Source organism: Diceros bicornis, chromosome 39, assembly GCF_020826845.1.
Source record: "Diceros bicornis minor isolate mBicDic1 chromosome 39, mDicBic1.mat.cur, whole genome shotgun sequence".
Lineage (NCBI taxonomy): Eukaryota > Metazoa > Chordata > Mammalia > Perissodactyla > Rhinocerotidae > Diceros > Diceros bicornis.
The window spans coordinates 18549457-18569861 of NC_080778.1; the positions used below are offsets into that span (position 1 = coordinate 18549457).

General features: G+C 51.1%; 1 protein-coding gene and 1 long non-coding RNA gene across 2 annotated transcripts; both read right to left on the bottom strand.

The window, feature by feature from the left end:
- Positions 1-805: 805 nt before the first annotated feature.
- On the bottom strand, positions 806-3544 carry LOC131399705 (uncharacterized). The gene is made up of 2 exons (XR_009217190.1): positions 3081-3544; positions 806-1222 (listed from the first exon to the last, which is right to left on the bottom strand). It is a non-coding gene; the product is annotated as an uncharacterized LOC131399705 (long non-coding RNA).
- Positions 3545-4535: 991 nt separating this feature from the next.
- LOC131399767 (uncharacterized) lies at positions 4536-19647 on the bottom strand. Its single transcript, XM_058534289.1, has 10 exons — positions 19449-19647; positions 15882-16001; positions 14683-14946; positions 14115-14225; positions 13894-14041; positions 8957-9198; positions 7776-8039; positions 7276-7551; positions 6463-6595; positions 4536-6082 (listed from the first exon to the last, which is right to left on the bottom strand). Exons 1-9 carry the CDS (start codon positions 19630-19632, stop codon positions 6480-6482), a joined length of 1725 nt encoding a protein of 574 aa, XP_058390272.1. The 5' UTR covers positions 19633-19647; the 3' UTR covers positions 4536-6082; positions 6463-6479.
- Positions 19648-20405: the final 758 nt, after the last annotated feature.

Sequence of the window (20405 nt, forward strand, 5' to 3'; positions counted from 1 at the left end):
TATTTATGTTTCACAACTCTCTGTGGGAACACCAGCTTCATTCCAAATTTTGTTCTGTACCCAACAGTCACTAACGCACCTTCCCCATGCCCTCCTCCTGTGCCCAGACACTTCCAGACTGTTTCTGAGAACCTTGTTCAGGAGCCGTACCTGGGATTCTACAAATACACCAGAGGTTGAAATGCCATAGCATGTGCTCAGCTCCTGGTGTTCTGTCTTCAAGAGGAGGCCCGCTATGGCTGGACAAGTTTTAAACCTAGAAAGTCAAAGCTGTCAGGAGTGGAATTCCCCAGCTACCTACCCCAAATGTAAACACTCACCTGTTTGCACCCACCTTCCCTTCCTTTCCTCTAGGACTAGAGGAAAAGGTGTCCCCTCTTCCCAAGGTCCCTCTCTCCCCTGACATTGATGCAGCCCTTATCTCCTCAGGTACATTTCTCCATCATTAATAACTCTCCTATGTTTGTAATCTCTCTTTCTCTGCTGGCTCCTTCCCCCAACAGCTGCGGACACATTCAGATCTCTCTTAATATGTAAAAAACAAAATACCGCCCCTCAACCTTCACTCTCCCTGTAAATGAATTCCCGATTACTAAGTCCAGTGGCCTCTCCCGGCTTCACCTCACTTTACCCCTCCTTAGCATCTGACACATTGTTTTATATTCTCACTAAGGGAAAAATGACCACTATTGGAGCCTTCCTCCCACCACACTCCCCATAAGTGCTGTAAGGGGGAGATCTCTGGTGCACTGGAGGAAATGAAGAAAGAACATCAGATAAAACAAAAGGACATCAGGAAACAAAATAACCATTATTGTCCCACTTTTATTAGTGTTAGTCCTGTTCAGGACTATCATCTCTAATGTGTTTGCAGGGTAAGACTTATCAGCCAGGTTCCCTTCTACTTTTTGGAGAACTACAGGGATTGCAGCTCCAGAACTGAGCCAGAATGTAGCAACCAAGTGTGCCAAAGGCAGGGTGGGGAATTAAATGCTGTATTGGTTAGGATTAGATTTGGGCACCTGTGAAAGAACACAGGCGACAATAGTAGGGGAAGACAAGAATGGAGTTGATTTCACTTTCACGTAAGTCTTGAGGCTGCTCTGGGCTCTGATGCTTCATCATGGAGTCAAGGATCCAGACTCTTTCTCTTGCTGCATGATCTTCAGCTTGGTTTTCACCTCACATTCCAACATGGCTTCCTGAGCTTGAGCCATCTCATCTATATTCCAGCAGGAAGGAGACAAAGGAAGAGGGAAAAGGGCTTACACCAGATGTGTTTTAAGAAGGTCCCTCACAATCCTCCCTTTATCAGCCCTTTGATGCGAACCTAGTTAGATGGCTACTCCTAACTTCAGGGAAAACTAGGGGAAACAGAGATTGAATCCTGCAAGGTCCAGTGTCCTGCCCCAAATCTGATTTGTATTACCCAGAAAGAGGGGAAGTCAGAGAACCGGTGGACAACCAGCATCTGTATCAGTGCTTTACTTTTTCCCAGAGCTGAGATCTATGGATCTGTTTATTTCAGACCCAGAGCAGAGAGTGGGAGGGGACTAGAAGTCAAACATCTTAGAAAAAATGTTAGAGGAAACAATAGATCTAATATTACTTCCTTGTGAGGGAAGAACTGTAGAATAATTGAGGTTGGAACTTTGAGTGGCCTGGAGGCTCAAGGAAGGAGGTTGCTTCTTAGCTCTGAGGAGTATATTTGATTGCACCATTGAGGTGCTAGGATTCTTCTACCTACAGCCAATCCAGTCCCACACACCCATAGCTTCGGAAGTGCTTTTGAAGCAGGGTAAGAACTCCTTTAGCCTTAGAAGCTCGAGTCTGACTTGTCCTGCAGAGCATCCTTCATCTGTGGTAAAAAAGCCCCTAAAGGAGTCAGTGAACCGTGTGAAAACCAGGTTATCATAAATCATTAATATCAACAATTAAGCACAACATGTCCATCATAAATATTAACTAATGCTACTATATAGCTTCCAAGTTTACTGAGCTCTTTCTGATTTGGTCTTCACAGTGTCTCTGTGCAGACACAATCCCCTCTTGCTGGCCTCAGTGATTATGGAAGGGGAGTTGTATGGATTGGGGTCACGCTCCTGTGCTTCTCCACAGAGGAGGGGAAGGGAGAGCCGCTGGAGGACAGCACGTCTCCATGCCTCCCCTATAGCCAGGCCTTCCAGTGCAGCCTGCTTGCTGGTTCCCACACTGGCGTGTATCTTTGTACCAGGAAAGATCACTGGAGCCATTTTGTAGGCAGGCTGCCACCATTCCTCTACTTGGACCATCCTTGTCCTCACAGGACTGGTCCTGTGGGCAGAGGGGAACAGGACACAACAGGCTCAGGACTCAGAATCCAGATGGAATGCCTGAAAAAGGAGTCATTTGAAGTGGAGTTGGATTGAGGAAGATATGATGAAATATTTTTTCCATGTTACTTGATCCAGTAGGATAACATAGAAGATCAATAAAGAGTATCTTAATCAGTCATTCTAAGAGGTGGCAATTTCCAGGGCCCTTTGGTGCCCTCCTAAGATACAACTCCCTGTGGTCCAGGAGAAAAACAATAGGTGAAACAATGGCTGTCAGTTTAAGGATATTGTTGAGTTGAGTTGAGCTCTCTGGTCTTACCACCAACCTGTCTTCAGAAGAGAAACCAGTGTTTGTCCAAGGGCCTAGAGAAACTCTGGGTCAGATCTCTTTGGGGCTAGCCTCTCTCCAGTCTCTGCCCATCTCAGACCCTCCCCACCTTCAGAGTTAGAGAATACCACAATTCAATCCTTTCATGGTTGTAGAGTTTCTCTTAGTGGCAATCACAGTCTTTGGCCCTGATGGTACAAAGGTGAATGAAGGATGTACTTTGTCTGCAAAAATTAAAGGAACTGATATATCTATTGAGGGAATCAGACAATGTACAACTTGTTGGAGCACACTGGTCAGTGCCTTGAAAACACAAAAGAAGGCATGATTGATTCTCTCCAGGGGAGCGATGACGCCTTCATGGGAGACGAATCTGGGGGGAAATAAAATTTAGCCAGGTGGGAAAATGATTTCTGAGGAAAGAAATGAATACAAACCATAGAGCTTAGGAGTTTCACAAACGTTGGATGAGATCAGGATGATTGGATCTTGAGTTATTGAGACGGTCTTCTTAGAGGGAGGAAAAGTGTCAGAAGGATAGCTGGGAAATATCTGTGGAATCATAGATGCTTCAGAGAGAAAATCCACCAAGTCATCCAACCAATAATCGACCCATCCATCCCTCCGTCATCCATCTGTCCATCCATCCATTCCATCCATTCCACCCAAGCATCCTGCATTTCTTACCACAGATTCTCTCTCTGTGTCTCTGTATCTCTCTCTCTCTCTCACACACACACAAATACACACACACAACAAAGGGGTTAATTGTTAGTTTTGGGGCCCAGAACAAGAGAGTGCTCAGCACTTGGGCACATGATTCAGCAGATCCAGTGCTGGTTGATGTATCAGTGGTGGAGGGATACTATTTGTCTTTGTTGACTTTGTTTTCATTTTTCACATTAGGTTTTATTTGGATTAAAATTTTCTTGTGTCTTCTTGTCCTCCAAATTGCTTGCCTAATTAACCCAGCCATGTGCACTGGGGCTGCCAGGCCCTTCCTGCTTTACTCCTCCCAACCCAGGATTCAACCCAGCCTCCTGTGCCCAGGATTCAACCCAGCCTCCTGTCCACAGCCCTATGCATGGCAGTCTCTTCCTGCCACACAGATCATCTGGACCCAGCAAACTCTTGCCCCAGTAAGCCTGAGTCCTGCCCACACCCACTTCCCACGTGTCTCTTGTTCTCCAACCATCCAGTGCAGGCCTCTGCGGGACAGACTCTAGTGATTCAGTCAGGAATGTTCTATGCTCCTTTTTACCTATTAATTCACAGAATTTGCTGCCATCCCCTGTCCCTGTCCTCAAGCAGAGACAGGTCTTGTCCTCTGGTACTGGCCTCCTCCACTTTCTACAGCCTTAGGACAGTGGGGATTTATTGACAATAGGTGTTATTCCTGCTCAAATGATGAATGTGCGGAGTAAGAAGCCTTGGTCTATTTTTCTCAATAATGTGAGGAAAGGACTCAGTGGATGGGGACAGGGTGGGATTCATGGGTGCTCTCTAGTCCTCACAATAGGCTAAGACCTCCCCAGCAGACAGGGGCCACTGGGGCCCTCATCTCCCTCTCATGAAGACAAGAATATGATTAGTGTTCCCTCACTGGGGCTGCCTGGAGTGGTAGTAGTGATAAACTGAGCAGAGCGGGGGTTGCACCCATGGAGTCGAGGATGGTATGGCCATGCCTGCTTGTCCAGGAAAGTGAGCCCCAAACTTCAGAAGAACCTTTCTTCAGCTCTTGCTCCCCAAGGGACTTCAATTTATCAGAGATGAATAAGCAACAGCATGTATTAGCCCTTGTGTAATAAAAGAGATAAAGGGACACGTTCTATTCCCAATGCCCACAGGAAGTGTGGAGTACTGATATATACAAACACCTCTCACCAAGTGTGATGGTCTCACCATGGACTCCTGTATTAGGACACACAGAACAAAGTAATTAACAGAGCCTGAGGAGGGTCAGGAAGACTTAATGGGAGGTGGTATTTCTGTCCAGCTTTAAAACAGGACAGGCTCTCTGGGTTACGGGAAAGGAAATACCTGACAGAGGAATGAGCCAGAACAGAAAGCCTGGAGGCACGATGGTGAGGACCAGTGAGTAGGCCAGCGTAACTCCAGCCTCTAAAAGGGACACAGGAGTTTGTCCCAGGGACTGAGGAAATCCTGGGTCAGTTCTCCTGGGGCTACCCCTCCCCAGTCACGCCCCATCTCAGAGCACCACACTCACTGAGGGTCATGTAGTTCCCTCCACTCCTACCCCCAGCGCTAGTCCTGCAGCCTGGACCAACTTCCCCTCTCCTTTACCACGTGACACAGTCAGCTCTGGGCCCCACGATGGCGCTTTGGGTCTCAGGACTAAAGTGAGTAATGATTCAATCTCTTCTGCTTACTTAGATCCTGATCCTCCCTCCAATGGCAAGGCCTAGAGGACCCAGTGGCAGCCCCGTGCAAAGAGAGGGGCCTGGATTCTGGTTCCTCGAGCACTGGGGAGGGCTGCAGGCAAAGATCCTCCTTTCCCCTCCTCTCTCAGCCTCTCCTCACCCTGCTGGCATCTCAAAAGCCCTGAGTGTGATGGTTCCTGCCCCACCCCATCCATTCCTGGTCCAGCTGAGCTGTCCTTGTCCAACCCCAACACCAACCCAGTCCCACCTATCTCCTGAGTCACCTCTGCTCCAGGCGGGGTGCAGTGCCTCAGGATCGGGGGTCCACAGCAGGAGGGTGGCTGCCAGGTGACTGTAGCAGGGCTGAGCCAGGGTTCCCAGGTGTCCATGGAGTACTGACCTCCCTCTAATCTCATCCAGACAGTCTCTACTCTTCACCTTCTGCCCCACCTGCCGTCACGCAAGCCGCTTTCTGTGGGAATGCAGCCTTAAACTCCAGCTTTTTGAGTTGGGTCTGCAAGGCCTTCCCGCCCCTCTTCCTGCGATTAGTCCCAGGCCCCTCTCCTCTAGGCATCTGGATAGAATCCCTTCCCTATGACACATCGTGTGGAGCCACCCTGCTGCTCTCACCTAAATTTGCGTGTGGCCCCTGCCTCGTGTTCCTGCTGTCTCCCTCCCCCACCCTCCTGTGAGCCCCTCCCAAAGGGAGAATCTGGTGTGAGTTAGGCCATATTTTGCTAAATCTCTTTAGCATAAACCGGCTGTTAACCTTCGTATGAGCCCCTGCACTTTCCTCCTGGCTTCTGACAGTGAGGAGTTGTCAGAACTCTATGCTGAACTTCCCTAAGTAATTGCTGCCAAGTAAGACGAGGTCTTTGTCTTGGTTGATTCTATATGTCAACTTGACTGAGCTAAAGGATGTCTTGACAGCTGGTAGAACATTCTTTCTGGTTTGTCCGTGAGGGTGCTTCTTGAAGAGATTAGTATTTGAATCAGGCGATTGCGTAAAGAAGATGGCCCTCACCAATGAGGGTGGGCATCATCCCTTCCACGAGGGCCTGAATAGAACAAAAGGGCAGAGGAAGGGCGAATTAGCTTTCACTTTGAGCTGGGACATCCTTCTCCTGCCCAGGGACAAGGTCATCATGCTGCTGGGTTTTGGGTCTTCGGACCTGGACTGTGGCTTATACCACTAATTTCCTGGTTGTCAGGCCTTTAGGTAATAATAATTATCTCTATCTCAGTTCCTATCTCTATATCAGCTCCTAATGCTTGTTCTTCAGGAGAACCCTGGCTAATACAGTCTTCTTCACCGGCTCTCATTTCCCGGATGAGAAGGTCTAGGTTATAGGCCAACGGTTGGGGTGGGAATTCACCTTTCCCCATGCTCATAACATGTTATCTGCCCCTCCCTTCCCATTCAATCTGCTCTCAGTACCTGTTGCTCTGAAGGACTCAGCCTAGGATGCCAAGGAGAAGAGAGCAGAGGAGTGTCACCGGTAGGATCCAGGTGATGGGAGTGATGGCTGTGGCCCTGGATTGGGCTGTAGCTGGGGCTGTGGTTGGTGATGCTGAAATGGAAAAGGAAGAGTGATAGTCCTTGTCCAGATCCCAAATGTGAAGAGACTCCTCCTCAGCTCTTGCTGCCCTAGTTCATCCTACAATGCAGACATTTTCTACCCATATACTTGTGACAGCTGTGTGACATGCTGTAAGCTAGGAAGAGAGAGAAGACATGGGCCCTGTCCCCAAGGGGCTTATGCAGCAAACAGGAGAAGCAAGGGTGACAAGTAACCAATCCCTCCTGTTGTGACTGAAGAGAAGGTGACACATGAGGATGGTGGTAGACAAGACCTCTCAGCTGACATTTGGGGTGGTATTCAAGGATTTCCAGAAATAGACCAGGGGGGATGAAAAAGAAAAGTGAGTCTAAGAAGAGGCAACAGTAAGCAGAAAAGGCCTGGAAACAGAATGATGCCCTCATGTTTGGGGTCAGAAACGTGGGGGAAGAAACCCACGGTGAGTGGAGCAGAGGTACGTACAGTGAAGAAGAGATGTCAGGAGGTGAGAAGGGAAAGGAAGGATGGTAGAAGCTACCTATGGCCATAAACTCCCAATAAGAATGCACCGCGGATGGATCACCCTTTCAAACACACGCACACACAAACATATTGACACACACACACACACGGTGGGGTAGGTTGACCTCATTTTAAAAGAGCTACCACTTCCTCCTTCTCCTCTCAGTTACCTGTTGTCTCCAGCATTTTCTCCCAGTGCAAAAAAAATTGCTCAAGCCAGTTCCTACAGTCTCCATTTAAGATCTTCATGAGGAATGTCGTTGTATCTCTGTCATTGGCCAACGTCCATTTTAACAGCCTGCCTCCAGGTTGAAGCACTGTCCAGTTTCTGTTCTCCAAGTCAAAGAGGAGGGATATCTGTCCATCCAAGCCAAACTGCCACGATCCACTGGTGCGTCCATTGGCTTTACAGAGACACATCATCCTGCCCTGCAGGGTGAGAGGATCTGCCCCCAGGGGAAAGAGGTCAGCCTCCGGTCTTGTCAAATCCTTTCCCCACCCTGGTGTCCACTCCTCTGGTTCCCTTCGTATCTCCCGGTCCCGCCCTGTCCTCTCTGTCTGCCCTGCCTGCTGGGCCTCCTGTGTGGGACCAACTGCCAATTTTACACAACACAGTGGCTCCCTCCCCTACAGAAACTGTTCTGCGTCTGCCCTGAGCCTTCAGACTCACCGCTGGTTGTGGAAATTTCTTGTTCCACCTCAAGGAGTTTCTTTCTGAGCTCTTCCACCAGCTCTTTCAGAGCTTCTGACTGTCTCCCCCAGGCCTCTGTAGTGTTCACCTTCATCCCCAGACGACCTTCGGGTTCGAACTTCTTGCTACCACAGTGGTAGTGCAGAAAAATGTCTCCGTTGACCTTTCCTTCAACTATGCACCAGGGTTGTCCTGGTTTGGGTTTCGGACTGATGGTGAACTCATAGCAAAGAATGTGAGCCTCTGTGAAGGAAAAACACAGGTGAGGGTTGGAAGTGACAGCAAAGGAGCCCTAGGCACCCCCTCCCCCATCAATGTGACATCCAAGGGCTGGCAGGGCACAGCAAGGACGGCCCCTACCCAGCCCCTCCTCCTCACCAGTTAAAGGCTAGTGGCCCTCCCTTGCTGGAGGATGAGGAGAAGGTCTCTGCCTGGCAGGAAGTCACACCCCACCCTGCCTCCCATCCCTCCTACTCCAGGTTCTGGGGGCCAGCTGTGGAGGCTTTTGCTGGAGCGTGTCCTCAGGCAGGGGCAGAAGGTACCAGTTGGTAGAGAGGTGATTAGGGACACTTCACAGGTGGGAGGTGTTGGAGGCCCTGGGGTGCAAGGGGATGGGGTGAGGTGGGCAGTGAAAGGGTGTGAGCTGTGGTGGAGGTGCAGAGACTCCTGAGGGACAGTGGCTGGGGCTGCACGTGTGCTCATCCGCTGTGCAGGCGCGCTAGGAAGTTCCCCGGGGAGAGAGGAGGGCAGGATGAAGGGTGTGCGGGAACCGTGGTGGTAGCAGAGGAGGGCGGGCCGCGGCTGGGGCTCATTCCCCTGCGGCAAGGCGCCCCCTCCTGGCCACGCCCCGGGGGTCAGGGGCTCAGGCTCCCACTTCCCGAGGGGCGTGCGGGCTGGGCACCCGGGGCTTCCACAGCCTTTCCCGCTGCGCCCCACCGCCCTCCCCTGCCTCCCCTTCCCATTCTCCAGCATTTCTCATTCCCCAGAGTCACCTCCCTCCCGACCCTCCCCTTGCCCAGATTGGGAGAACCACATCAGGGACGCGAGCCCACGGAGAGGACTTGACCTGAGATGGCAGCGTCCCCGGGCGAGAAGGCTCCCAAACCCCCGTGGGTCACGCGCGTCCCCCAGCTGCCCAGGAGGGTCCCTCCGGAACTCACCGCCGAGCGCCACCCGGGGACGATCAGGCAGCAGGAGCGGGAGCAGGAGCAGGAGGCTGAGACCGAACTCAGAGCCCGCAGTCCGCGCCATCACATGCAGTGGGGATGGGGATCCAGCTATGCGCAGAGCCCGGTGGGCTGTTACCTCGCGGTCAGACCCAGAATGAGTAACCTCCTTGCGGTCAGCGAGCTTTTCTGTGCGGAGCTCCTCCCCCTGGCCGCTCAGTGCACCTAGGGTGGGGCTGACAGAGGAAACGAAGCGATTTTCTCTCCCCCTGCCACCGAAGTTTCTCTCCTTTCTCCTCCTGCCCCTCAGAACCTCATTTCCTCCACCCATCGTCCTGCCCCTCCTGTCTCTATTCCACCTTTACAATCATTCCTGCTTTTCTGAAATGATCCACGATTTTCCTTCCTGAGACCACCCCAGTCATAATGAAAGGGGCTGAGCACAGCCATTGGCTGTCCAATCATCAACGATTTGTTTTCTAGTAGTTTCTATCCCAATGGAGCCCAAGACCTTGTGCTAACCAAAGGAACTCCTCTTTGGGAAAGTTTCGGGTGCTGAGTTCTCACTTTGTATTTCTAAGTTTCTCCTGCAGACAAGGATTCAAGGCAGCTCCAGCGCCACCTGGAAGCCTCTAGGGGGAGCCCCGCCCCAGGCTGCTGCTTCTGCACATGGTCTGTGTGGCTTTTTTGGCCTTTTGTCTGACACTTGTCCAACCAGCATGTAAGTAATGGTGGCTCATGTGGGCATGAAGAGTAAAACCGTGATCTAGGGCCTGCCCGTGGCTTAACGGTTAAGTGCGCCCGCTCCGCTACTGGCGGCATGCACCGACGCACCGCTTCTCCGGCCACGCTAAGGCCGTGTCCCACATACAGCAACTAGAAGGATGTGCAACTATGATGTACAACTATCTACTAGGGCTTTGGGGGGAAAAAAAAGGAGGAGGATTGGAAATAGATGTTAGCTCAGAGCCAGTCTTCCTCAGCAAAAAGAGGAGGATTAGCATGGATGTTAGCTCAGAGCTGATCTTCCTCACACACACACACAAAAAAAACACAAAAAAAACAAACTGTGACCTGTTGAGTCAGAGAAAGACTCTTGATTTTTCTTCAGTGGGGCCTGTCTTTGGGTTTATTTCCACACACCAAAGACACTTTGAGTGACAGAGGAAGGCAGTGCCTGGTCCATCTCTCATCACCAGGGACCCTGGTCCATAACTTCCAAGAGGTGGCACTAGTGCCTGAGTGAGGAAACCTGAGGAGAGAACTCAGCATTTACATACTCAGGGTCACCTGCACCATCTCTTCATTGAATCTCTTGTCATTCCCTGAGGTAGAGTTTCCTATGTTACAAATGTGGGATTTGATGCAAAGAAAGATGAAGAAGCTAGCACAGGCAAAGCAGCCAGAATTTCATCCAGATACCTGATTCCTGGTTCTGGAAGTGTGATCTATAGCCTGCATGTGTTGAAATTGTTTCAGGAGCCAATTCCACCAAACCTCGGGTATTGTGTGGGTCTGGGGACCAGGAACTTGCGTGGGGGTGAGCCAGGAATAGCCCAGGTGAGCACAGTGTCCCATCTGCCCCCCACCTGGCCATTCTGCCAGGTCCTGCCCACCCCGTGTCTCTCTTGTCTTGCACACCACCCAGCACAGGCCCCTCCTGCAGAGAGACCCTAGTGAATCAGGCCAGAGACTTCTAATCTCCTTGTTACCTGTCAATTCACACAACTTGCTGCTATCCTACGTCCCTGTCCTCGAGTACAAACGGGCCCTGTGCCCTGGTACAGGCCTCCTCCACTTTCCCAAACCCTTAGGACACTGGGGACTTCTCCTCCTTTGGAGCTCATTCTTTCCACATGGAGATTGTGTGCAGTAGGAGGTCTTAGTGTATTTTCCTCCTTAGATGGGGAAAAGGCTCAGTGGATGGGGGCAGAGTGGGACTCAGAGTCTCCCCAGGCCTCACACCAAGCAAAGAGCTCCCCAGAGCCAGGGGCCACTGGACTCCAGCCTCCCTCTCCTTTCTGCTCAAAATATCTGCTGCCCTCGCAAGGACCAAGTAAGAATGGACTGGGGTTTCTCCACTGGGGATGGGCAGAGTGTTCATAGAGATAAACTGAGTGGAGATGGGGATAGAGCCATGGAGTCGGGCAGGGTTTGGCCACGGATGGTTGTGTAGTAAAGTGGACCCCCAGGCATGAGGCGAGCCCTCTCTCAGCTCCTCTTCCCCAAGGGAATTCAATTGATCCCAGAGTGATTGAGCAACAGCATGTCTAAGGCTCTGTATGCCAAAAGTGATAAAGGGATACATTGTATTCCCAGTGCCCACATGAAGTGTGGAGCTCACAAATATACAAATGCCTCTCACCAAGTGTGACATCTTTACTGTGGACTCAGGTGTTAGGACACAGAGGAGAGGAGAGGATTCATTGAGCCTGGAGATGTGTGATGGGAAATTTGATCTGTCAACTTGGAGAAGCTTTGGTTGAGATTAACATGTAAATCAGTGAACTTGGAGTAAAGATGGTCCTCCACATGTTGGTAGGCCTTGTCAAATCAGTTGAAGGCCTGAAACGAACAAGGAGACTGACGTCCTCAAAGAAGAGGGCATCCTCCAGCAGACTGCCTCCAGACTTCATCTGCATCCTTGGCTCCACTGGGCTCCAGTGAGCCAGTCCACACTGCAGGTTGTGGACTCGACGGCCTCCATCATCAAGTGAGCCCATTCCTTCTAATAAGTAGTAAGTCTCTCTGTCTCCACATCATACTGGTTCTGTTTCTCTAGAGAACCCTGACTAAAACAGGAAGGAAAGCAAGACTTCACAGGAGATGATATGTGTGCCCAGCGGTCAAGGTCCACAGGCTCTTGAGCAGTGGGAACTGGAATACCTGTCAGAGGAATATGCAATATGCCAGTACAGAAAGCCTGGAAGGATGATGGTGAGGACCAGCAGGCAGGCCAGAGTGGCTTGTCCTTAGGGTCTTGGAGAGGAAGAGATTACAGCAGGTGAGCTAGGACTAAGAGGATATGTGGGAAATCCCTTGGCTGTCAGGGGTTTCAAGCAGAAAACTCATTATGACTACATGTGCGCACGCACACACACATACACCCCCCCCCCCCAGAGAGGGTGGATGTAATCTCAGAGAAGCTGCTTAGCCCTTTCCTCTGAGTCAGTTACCTCTCTCACAGTGTTTTTCTGGCAATAGCAATTGCAAGAACAAGTTCGTGGTGCAGAGAAAGATCTGATTTCCCACTATCTAAGAAGATGGAAAATGTTCTCTTTGTGGAGATTTCCTGTTTAAGCAGTTCAAGTTGAAGTGCCAGAATTCCATCACCGAGCGCCAGGAGAAAAGGACATAATATGTGAAGCAAAAGCTGAATAAGAGAATCACCAAATGCAAGAAGGGCCCCGAGACGTTGCATCAACGGTCTCATCACGATCTCATGGCGACATCTGGATTTGTGAGGCCTGAACTCCTGCTGATCTAGAAATGAGCAGCAGGTGACCCAAAGGCGCCCACCCGGAAGGCAGAGTCGTGACATGCACCACACTCTCAGAGGCATCTTCACAGGATCATCAAACTTCAGAAATGAAACAGTGTTGGTCCGAGTGGTAGAGGAAATCCTGGGTCAGCTCTCCCGGGTCAGCTCCCCAGTCACTCCCCATCTCCAGCCTCTTCCTCACTGAGGGTCAGGTATCCCCCCCACCCTTCACCTCCACCATGGGTCCAGCAGCTTGTCCCAAGCTCCTCCTCCCTTTACCTCACCACTGCCAGCCCCAGACCCTGCTACCAATAGTTTTAGCTTCAGGACTAGAGCGAGTAATGCATCAGTCTGCTCCCTTTACTCAGTTCCTGATTCTCCCTCTCATGGGAGGGCCTAAATGACCTGGTGGGAGCTCTGATAGAGGAGAAAGGCCCGCATCCCGATACCTGTAGCCTTGGGGAGGGTTACAGGCAAACATCCTCCTTCTCCTTCTCTCCCAGCCTCTTAGCTAGCAGCACACATAGCTCTCAGTGTGATGGTCCCTGTCCTCGCCCCATCCATTCCTGGTCCTGGTCAGCTGTGAGCATCACAGCAGCTCAGTCCCACCTCTCTCCTAAGTCACCTCTGCTCCAGGCAGGGGCTGCACAGTCACTCAGGATCTGGGCTCTGCAGGAGGCTGGCTGCCAGGTGCATGCAACAGGCTGAGCCAGAATTCCCCTTGTTCCCTGGAGAACTGGCCTCCTCCTGATCTCATCCTTCACAGTCTCCATTCCTTGCCTTCTGCCTTTCCTGCTGTGACCCAAGGCACTTTCTGTGAGAACACAGCCCTGAACTTCTGCCTTCTGAGTTGAGTCTTCAATGTTTGCACCCCTCTTCCTGGAATGAGACCTTAGCCCCCTGGATGAGTCCCCTTCCCCCCTCCCTTTTTTTTTGTGAGCAAGATCAGCCCTGAGCTAATATCCATGCTAATCCTCCTCTTTTTGCTGAGGAAGACCGGCTCTGAGCTAACATCTATTTCCAATCTTCCTCCTTTTTTTTTTCCCCCAAAGCCCCAGTAGATAGTTGTATGTCATAGTTGCACATCCTTCTAATTGTTGTATGTGGGACGCGGCCTCAGCATGGCCGGAGAAGCGGTGCATCGGTGCGCACCCAGGATCCGAACCCGGGCCGCCAGTAGCAGAGCGCGCGCACTTAACCGCTAAGCCACGGGGCCGGCCCCCGCTTCCCCTTCATACATACCCTGGAGCCACCATGTGGCTCTCCCCCAAATGTGAGTACTGCCCACGACTTGTGTGCCTGCTCTCCCCACACCACTTCTTGCTGGGCCCAAGGAGACTCTCCCAAACAGGGATTCTGGTCTGAATGACGCCTGACTCTGCTAAACCCCTTTCGCATCCACAGGTCCTAAATCTTGGTAAGGGCCCCTCCCCTTTCCCCCTGGCCTCACCAGTGAGGAGACACCAGAGCCCAGGGCTGAGCTTGTCCAAGTTGTTGCCATTGAGTGAGATGAGGTCTTATTCTCCTGGTCTGGTTTCCACAATGAGAAAGTTCAGTGAGGGGGCAGGGTTTGGGCTGAGAATTCACCATTCCCTGTCCTCACTCCAGGCGATTGGCTCCTCCCTTCCCTCTCAATGTGCTCTCAGTACCTGTTACTGTGAAGGACTCAGCCTAGGATGCCGAGGAGAAGAGAGCAGGCGAAAGTCACCGAGAGGATCCAGGCGATGGGAGTGATGATCGTGGCCCCGGATGGGGTTGAAGCTGGAGCCGTGGTTGGTGACGCTGAAATGGAAAAAGGAGAGTGGAAGCCCTTGTCCAGACCCCAATCTTCTCTGAGGAGACTTGTCCTCAGCTCCTGCTGCCCCAGAGAATCCTACAACGCAGACATTTTCTACCCCTCTCCTTCTGGCAGCTGCTGTGACAGTCCCTGAATGAGGGAGAGAGGAGATGGGCCCTGTCCCCAAGGAGCGTATATAGATAATGGGGGAAGGAAGAGTTGCGATGTAACCAATAGCCTTGCTGTGACAGTAGAGGAGGTGACATATAAGAATTTTGGTAGAGAAGTCCTCTCAGGAGCTGAGATTTGAGGAGTTATCGAAGTATTTCAAGAAATAGACCAGGTGAGATGAAAAAGAAAAGTGAGAAATGATTAAAATCCATTCTTTGATTTGACGTGAGCGCAATCAAGGCCTCTTACCCCACAACCTACTCCGTCCTGCACTTGGACTTTCTCACTTACCCCTGTCTGTGTATTTCTCAGGTTTAATGTCCGGAAGTTGCTGCCTGAGCAAGCCCCCCACGTCTCTCAGCGTTTCCATCTGCTCTTGCCAGGCCCTCGTGCCATTCACCTCCTCTCCCAGGAGACTCAAGGATTTCACCTCGTCTCTGCCAACGTCATAGGAAAGAAAAGTCTTTTCATCTACCTGGCCTTGAACCTCACACCATGATTGTCCAGGTCTGAGCTTAGGAATGATGGTGAAGTCATAGCAAAGAGAGCGAGCATCTGAGAAGGAAAACCTCAAGTGAGGGTTGAGAGAAAAGGACCTCTAGGCAGCCCCCACCCCCATCTCTGCCACAGCAAGAGACTCTCTGAAGGGCTGGGCTGCAGAGCAGACAGTGCCCCTGCCCAGCCCCTCCCTGTCAGGAATTCAAGGCTAGTGCCCCCGCCTTGCTGGAGGAGGAGGAGGAGGAGGTGTCTGCCTGGCAAGAAGCCACGCCCCTGCCTCCCATCCCTCCTACTCCAGGTTCTGGCTGCCAGGTGTGGAGAATTTTGCCAGAGTGTGTTCTCAGGCAGGCGGATAAGGTGTCAGTTGGTAGAGAGGTGATTAGGGACAGCTCCCATTTGGGAAGGTGTTGGAGGCCCTGGGGTGCAGGGGGACGGGGTGAGGCAGGCAGTGAAAGGGTGTGAGCAGGGGTGGAGGAGCAGGGGCTCCTGGGGGACAGTGGCTGGGGCTGCACGCCCGCTCATCCTCTGTCCAGGCGCGCTGGGAGGTTCCCGGGGGAGAGAGGTGGGCAGGATGGAGGGTGTGTGGGGACAGTGGCGCAAGCAGAGGAGGGCGGGCCGCATGTGGGTTCACGCCCCTGCCGGGACGCGCCCTGTCCTGGCCACGGCTCGGGTGCCAGGGTCTCGGGCTCCCACTTCCCGGGGGACGGGCAGGCTGGGCACAGGGGTCCTCTGCAGCCTGTCCCTCTGCGCCCTCTCTCCCTCCCATTCTCCGGCCTTTCTTATTCGTCAAAGTCGCCTCTTTCCCCGCCCTCCTCTTGCCCAGAGGCAACAACTGGCGTGGGGACGGGAGCCCCGGGATGAAAACTTAAGGGGAGATGGCAGCCCCACCGGCCAAGACACCTGAGCGCCCGTGAGCCCCCGTGTCCCCTCCCCCGATCCTAATCTATGCCCTCCCCCCCACACACTTGCCGCAGGTTCCATCTCGAAGTCACCTCCGCGCGCCGCCCAGTGACAGTCCCGCCGCAGCAGCAGGAGCACGAGCAGGAGGCGGAGACTGAACTCGGGGCCCGCGGTCGGCGCCGTCGCGACCTGCAGCGGGGACGGGGACTCCGCTGTGCGCAGAGCCCGGCGGGCCGTCACCTCACGGTGGCACCCAGACGGAGTCACTGTCCTGCCCGTGTGCGGGGGCGCGGGTGGTCCTCACGGAGCTCCTCCCCAGGGCCCGCCCTCTGGGATTTTTTGGCAGATGATGTGGAAGTCAGTTCCTCTCCTCCTGCCACCCAAGTTCCTCCCCTTTCTCCTCCGGCCCCTCAGCCCCTCTCTCCTCCACCATCCCCCGCCCTCCCGTCTCTGTTCCACCTTCACCATCATGCCCGCTCTTCTCAAATGACCCACCATTTTCCTTCTGGAGGACACTCCCGTCAGTATAGATCTTACAATAATGAAAAGGATAATGATGCGATATAAAGAGAAACATTATATCCCTGAACTTGATAACTTAGGAAAAAATCAATATCTTACAAAACATAAATTAATAAAATTGACTCAGGACACAAAAATATGAAAAGTTTAAAAAACTATATTCTTAATTAAAAATCTTCCCACAAAGAAAGCTTGAGGTCTGGATGAATTCTATTCAAATTTTAAGAAAAAGAGAATATAATCCAACACAAACTCTTTCAGAAAATGGAGGAAACAGCCCAATACATTTATTCCATCACAAAACCAAGCAAAGATACTACAAGAAAAGACAACTACTGAACAGTTTCCTTTCTGATCACAGATGTAAAAGTCCTTTAAAAAGTAACAGCAAATCAAACTCAGCAAGATAGATAGATAGATTGATACATGGATGAAAAAGATAATCCATTAGGACCAAGTGGGCTTCAACCTAGGAACGCAAGGTTGGTTTAACATTCAAAATTCAACAAATGCAATTCCAAATATTAACAGAAGAAAGGAAAAATACCCTACGATTATCTCAATAAATGCAGAAAATCATTTGACAAAATTCAACACACATTCATGATAAATTTAAAATTTAGTAAACAAGAAAAAGAAGGAAATTTCCTCAAGCTGATAAAGGGATCTATGAAAAACCTGCAGTAAACATTTTAAGTAATGATGAATGACTGAAAATTTTCTCCCCAAGATAAAGAAGAAGAAGAAGATCCACTTGCACTACTTCAATTCAATATTTTACTGGAGGTCCTAGACAATAAGGTGGGAAAAATAATGAAAAGGCATACAAGTTGGAAAGGAGTAAGTAAAACTACCTTTATTTGCAGATGACAAGATCATGGGGAAAAAGATCATTAAAACTACTAAGTGACTTTAGCTAAGTTCAAGATAGAAGTTCAATATGCAAACAAACTCTATATACTAGCTAACAATTAGAAACGAAAATCTTTTAAAGCTGTAATTTATAATAGCATCCAAAAACATGAAACATTTGAGGGGATAAATTTAAGAAAACATGTGTAAGATACATCATTCCATTTCAAGGAGCTGAAAAAAAGAGCAAAGTAAACCCAAAGGAAGTCGAAGGAGAGAAATAAGGAGCAGACACAAACAAAATTTAAAACAGACACGGAGAAAAATAACCAAGCTAAAAGCTGGTTCTTTGAAAAGATCAACAAAATGTAAAAATGTAAAAATGTATTAACTTATAGCTAGAATGATCAATATAAAAAAATAAAGAGGACGTAAACCATCAATATTAAGAATGAAAGAGGAAGTATCTCTACAGGTCCTATAGACAATAAAAAGTGAATATCCTAAACAACTTTAGGCCACAAATTCAACAACTTAGAAGAATGGGTAAAATTCCTTGAAAGACAGCTCCCAAAGCTCAATCAAGAAGAAACAGATAACACACACAGCTCATATGTATTTCATAAATCGAATTCCTAGTTAAAAACTCTAAGCTCAGAGGGCTACACTGGTAAATTCTACCAAACATTGCAGAAAGAAATAACACTGATTCTACAAAATGAGGTCTCATTTTAGGAGACCATTTTAAGTTTTTGATACTGAAACCACGTGAAGACATTATGAGAAAACAAACCTACAGACCAATATCCCTCAGGTAACTAGACACTAAAATCCTTAAGACATGTGCAAATCAAATCGAGGAATATTTTAAAAGAAAATACATCACAACCAAAGAGGTTTATCACAAGAATAAAAGGTTAGTTTAACATTCAAGATCATTCATTAACAGGATAAAAGAGAAAAACGAGATGATCATCTCCACAGAAGCAGAAAGACATCTGACAAATTCAGCACCCACTGCTGATAAAAATTCCGAGCAAACTGGGAAGAGACAGGAATTTTCTCAACCTGATAGAGGGCACCTACAAAAAATCCAACAGCTAACTTCATACTTCAAGATGAAATACTGAACACTTTCCTCCTAGAGACCAGCAGCAAGACGAGCATGTCCACTCTCACCACTGCTGCTCAACACTATGCTGACAGGACGCGGTCGAATCTCAAAATCAGCACACTGAGTGAAAGAAGCCAGACAGAAACAGCACACAGGGTGTGACTACATTAATACAAAACGCAAACCACTCTAAAATGACAAAAGTGTGTCTGTGTTTTCCCGGAACCCAGAGGCAGAGCAAGGGATAGACCGCAAAGGGACACAGGGATCCCTGGGGGGTGACGGAAATGCTCCGTCTCATGGCTGTACACGACTGTCAAACTCATCAAATGGTACACCTTGAACGGATGCCGTTTATTTTATGTAAAACATTCCTCAATAAGTTTGACAAGAAAAAATGATTAACGTGGAAAAACAGGAAGAGAGAAATAAACGGATGAAAAGATGAAGAATTTCAACAGTCTGGGAATCTATAGAAAAGTGATCAAATGGACGTTCTATCACTGAGAAATGTCTATCTGCAATTCAGAAGTTATCGGACGCCTTAAAGGTCAAGCAGCCAGAAGGGCAGAACTAATTACAAAAGCTCAGACAGGTCCAGCAGGAAACATCCAAACTTGCAGACATGTGGATCTGAAACCGAAGCTCAGAGAGAAGAAAATAGAAGAATGAAAACCACCGTACAGAGCATGAGACGTGGGACACAGTCAGGTCTCACGTCCGTGTAACCAGAAAGACGGGAGAAAGAACGGGGCGACCGCGGCGTTCGAACGAAAAATGGCTGAGAAGTCCCCAAACCTGACCAAAGACTCAACGCACAACTGAAAAAGCTCTGTGAACCCAAGTAGGACAGAGAGAACACAGGCACGAGCACGTGGGCGGGCACCCGCATAGGGAGGGGCAGAAAATCCTAAAATCGGGCCCAGGGAAAGCACAGGACTTGCACAGGAGCAAGAGAACAACAAAAGGCTGACTTTCCAACAACTTTTCGACCCCGACTCCAGCCCAAGTCCCCGGCCCCCGCCCTGACCCCGGCCCCAGATCCCAAGCCTGGCCCGCACCTCAGCTCGACCCCTGACCCCCGCTCCTCGGCCCCGCCCAAGAACTCGGCTGACCCCCGACCCCCGACCCGGCCCCTGACCCCCGACCCCGTCCGCGACCTCTCACTCACCTGTCCCGCGGCAGACGGCGTGCCCGCGGCGGGCCTGCGGGAGGCCGGAGCGGGGCTGAGAGGATGCGGTCGGTGGCGGCAGAGTCCGAGGCGAGCGAGGCAGCAGCGGAGCCGCAGGTGACGGAATCTGACGAGAAGGAAGCCGCTGGTTGAGGCGGATGAAGCGGTCGCATCTTCTCACCATCAGACCACAACGCTGTGTGTGGCGCCAGCCGGCGCGCTCTGCGCGGCTGACCAATCCCGCAGCGCTCCCCGCTGGCCCCGCCCCCTCCAGGGAAGGAAACCAATGAGCGTCAAGTGGGCGGGGGAGGGGAGAGGGGCGGTGACAACGGGGATAAGGGGGATCGGCAATTTGGGCGAGGGGGCCGGAGGGGGCCGGGCTGGTGACCTCCCGCGAGACAGACCACCGCAAGGTCCAGGCTGCGCCAGTGCGGGGCGGAGCCCGAGGCGTGGGGGCGGAGAATGGAACGCTGAGGGGCCCCGGGGGGGGGGGGTTCACCGGCGGGGCGTGGCCTGAAGCGGGACGCCGCTGGCGGAGGACGGCCGGGACGGGGACCCGAATGGGCGCGGAGATGGCGCCCCTGGCATGGCGGGGTTCCGGGCGTCTTGGGACAGGCTCCGGGGCCACGGGGGAGAGGGGGAGGGGCGGGGGGGGGGAATGTCTGGCTGGGGCGTGGCCTGGGCGGTCCCACCCCCTTCCTCTGTGGTGGGCCGGGTCCTGCAGTGGTCGGTAAAGGGGACAGTCTTCCTGGCCTGCGGGGCCTGGTTCCAAAGCCCTGGTTCCAAAGGCCACGCCGCCCGGGGCCGCTCTCGTCCCCACTCGGCCCTGTCGTGGAACAGTGGCCTATTCTTCCTCCTATGTGTCCTAGAGTGACTGTCCCTTTAAGAGCAGGCTCTGATTGACAAATCAATTCTTGTGTGACTACAAAATCATTTAATCTTAACAGAAGACATTGC

Excerpts from the sequence above, each read along its gene's own strand:
- LOC131399767 (XM_058534289.1), bottom strand. The coding sequence starts at position 19,632 with ATGGTGAGAAGATGCGACCGCTTCATCCGCCTCAACCAGCGGCTTCCT. Across the intron at positions 14,042-14,114 it reads TCTTCTCCTCGGCATCCTAG|GACAGGGAATGGTGAATTCT; the intron begins GCTGAGTCCTTC and ends GCCTGGAGTGAG. Across the intron at positions 6,596-7,275 it reads GAAAATGCTGGAGACAACAG|CATCACCAACCACAGCCCCA; the intron begins GTAACTGAGAGG and ends TTTCCATTTCAG.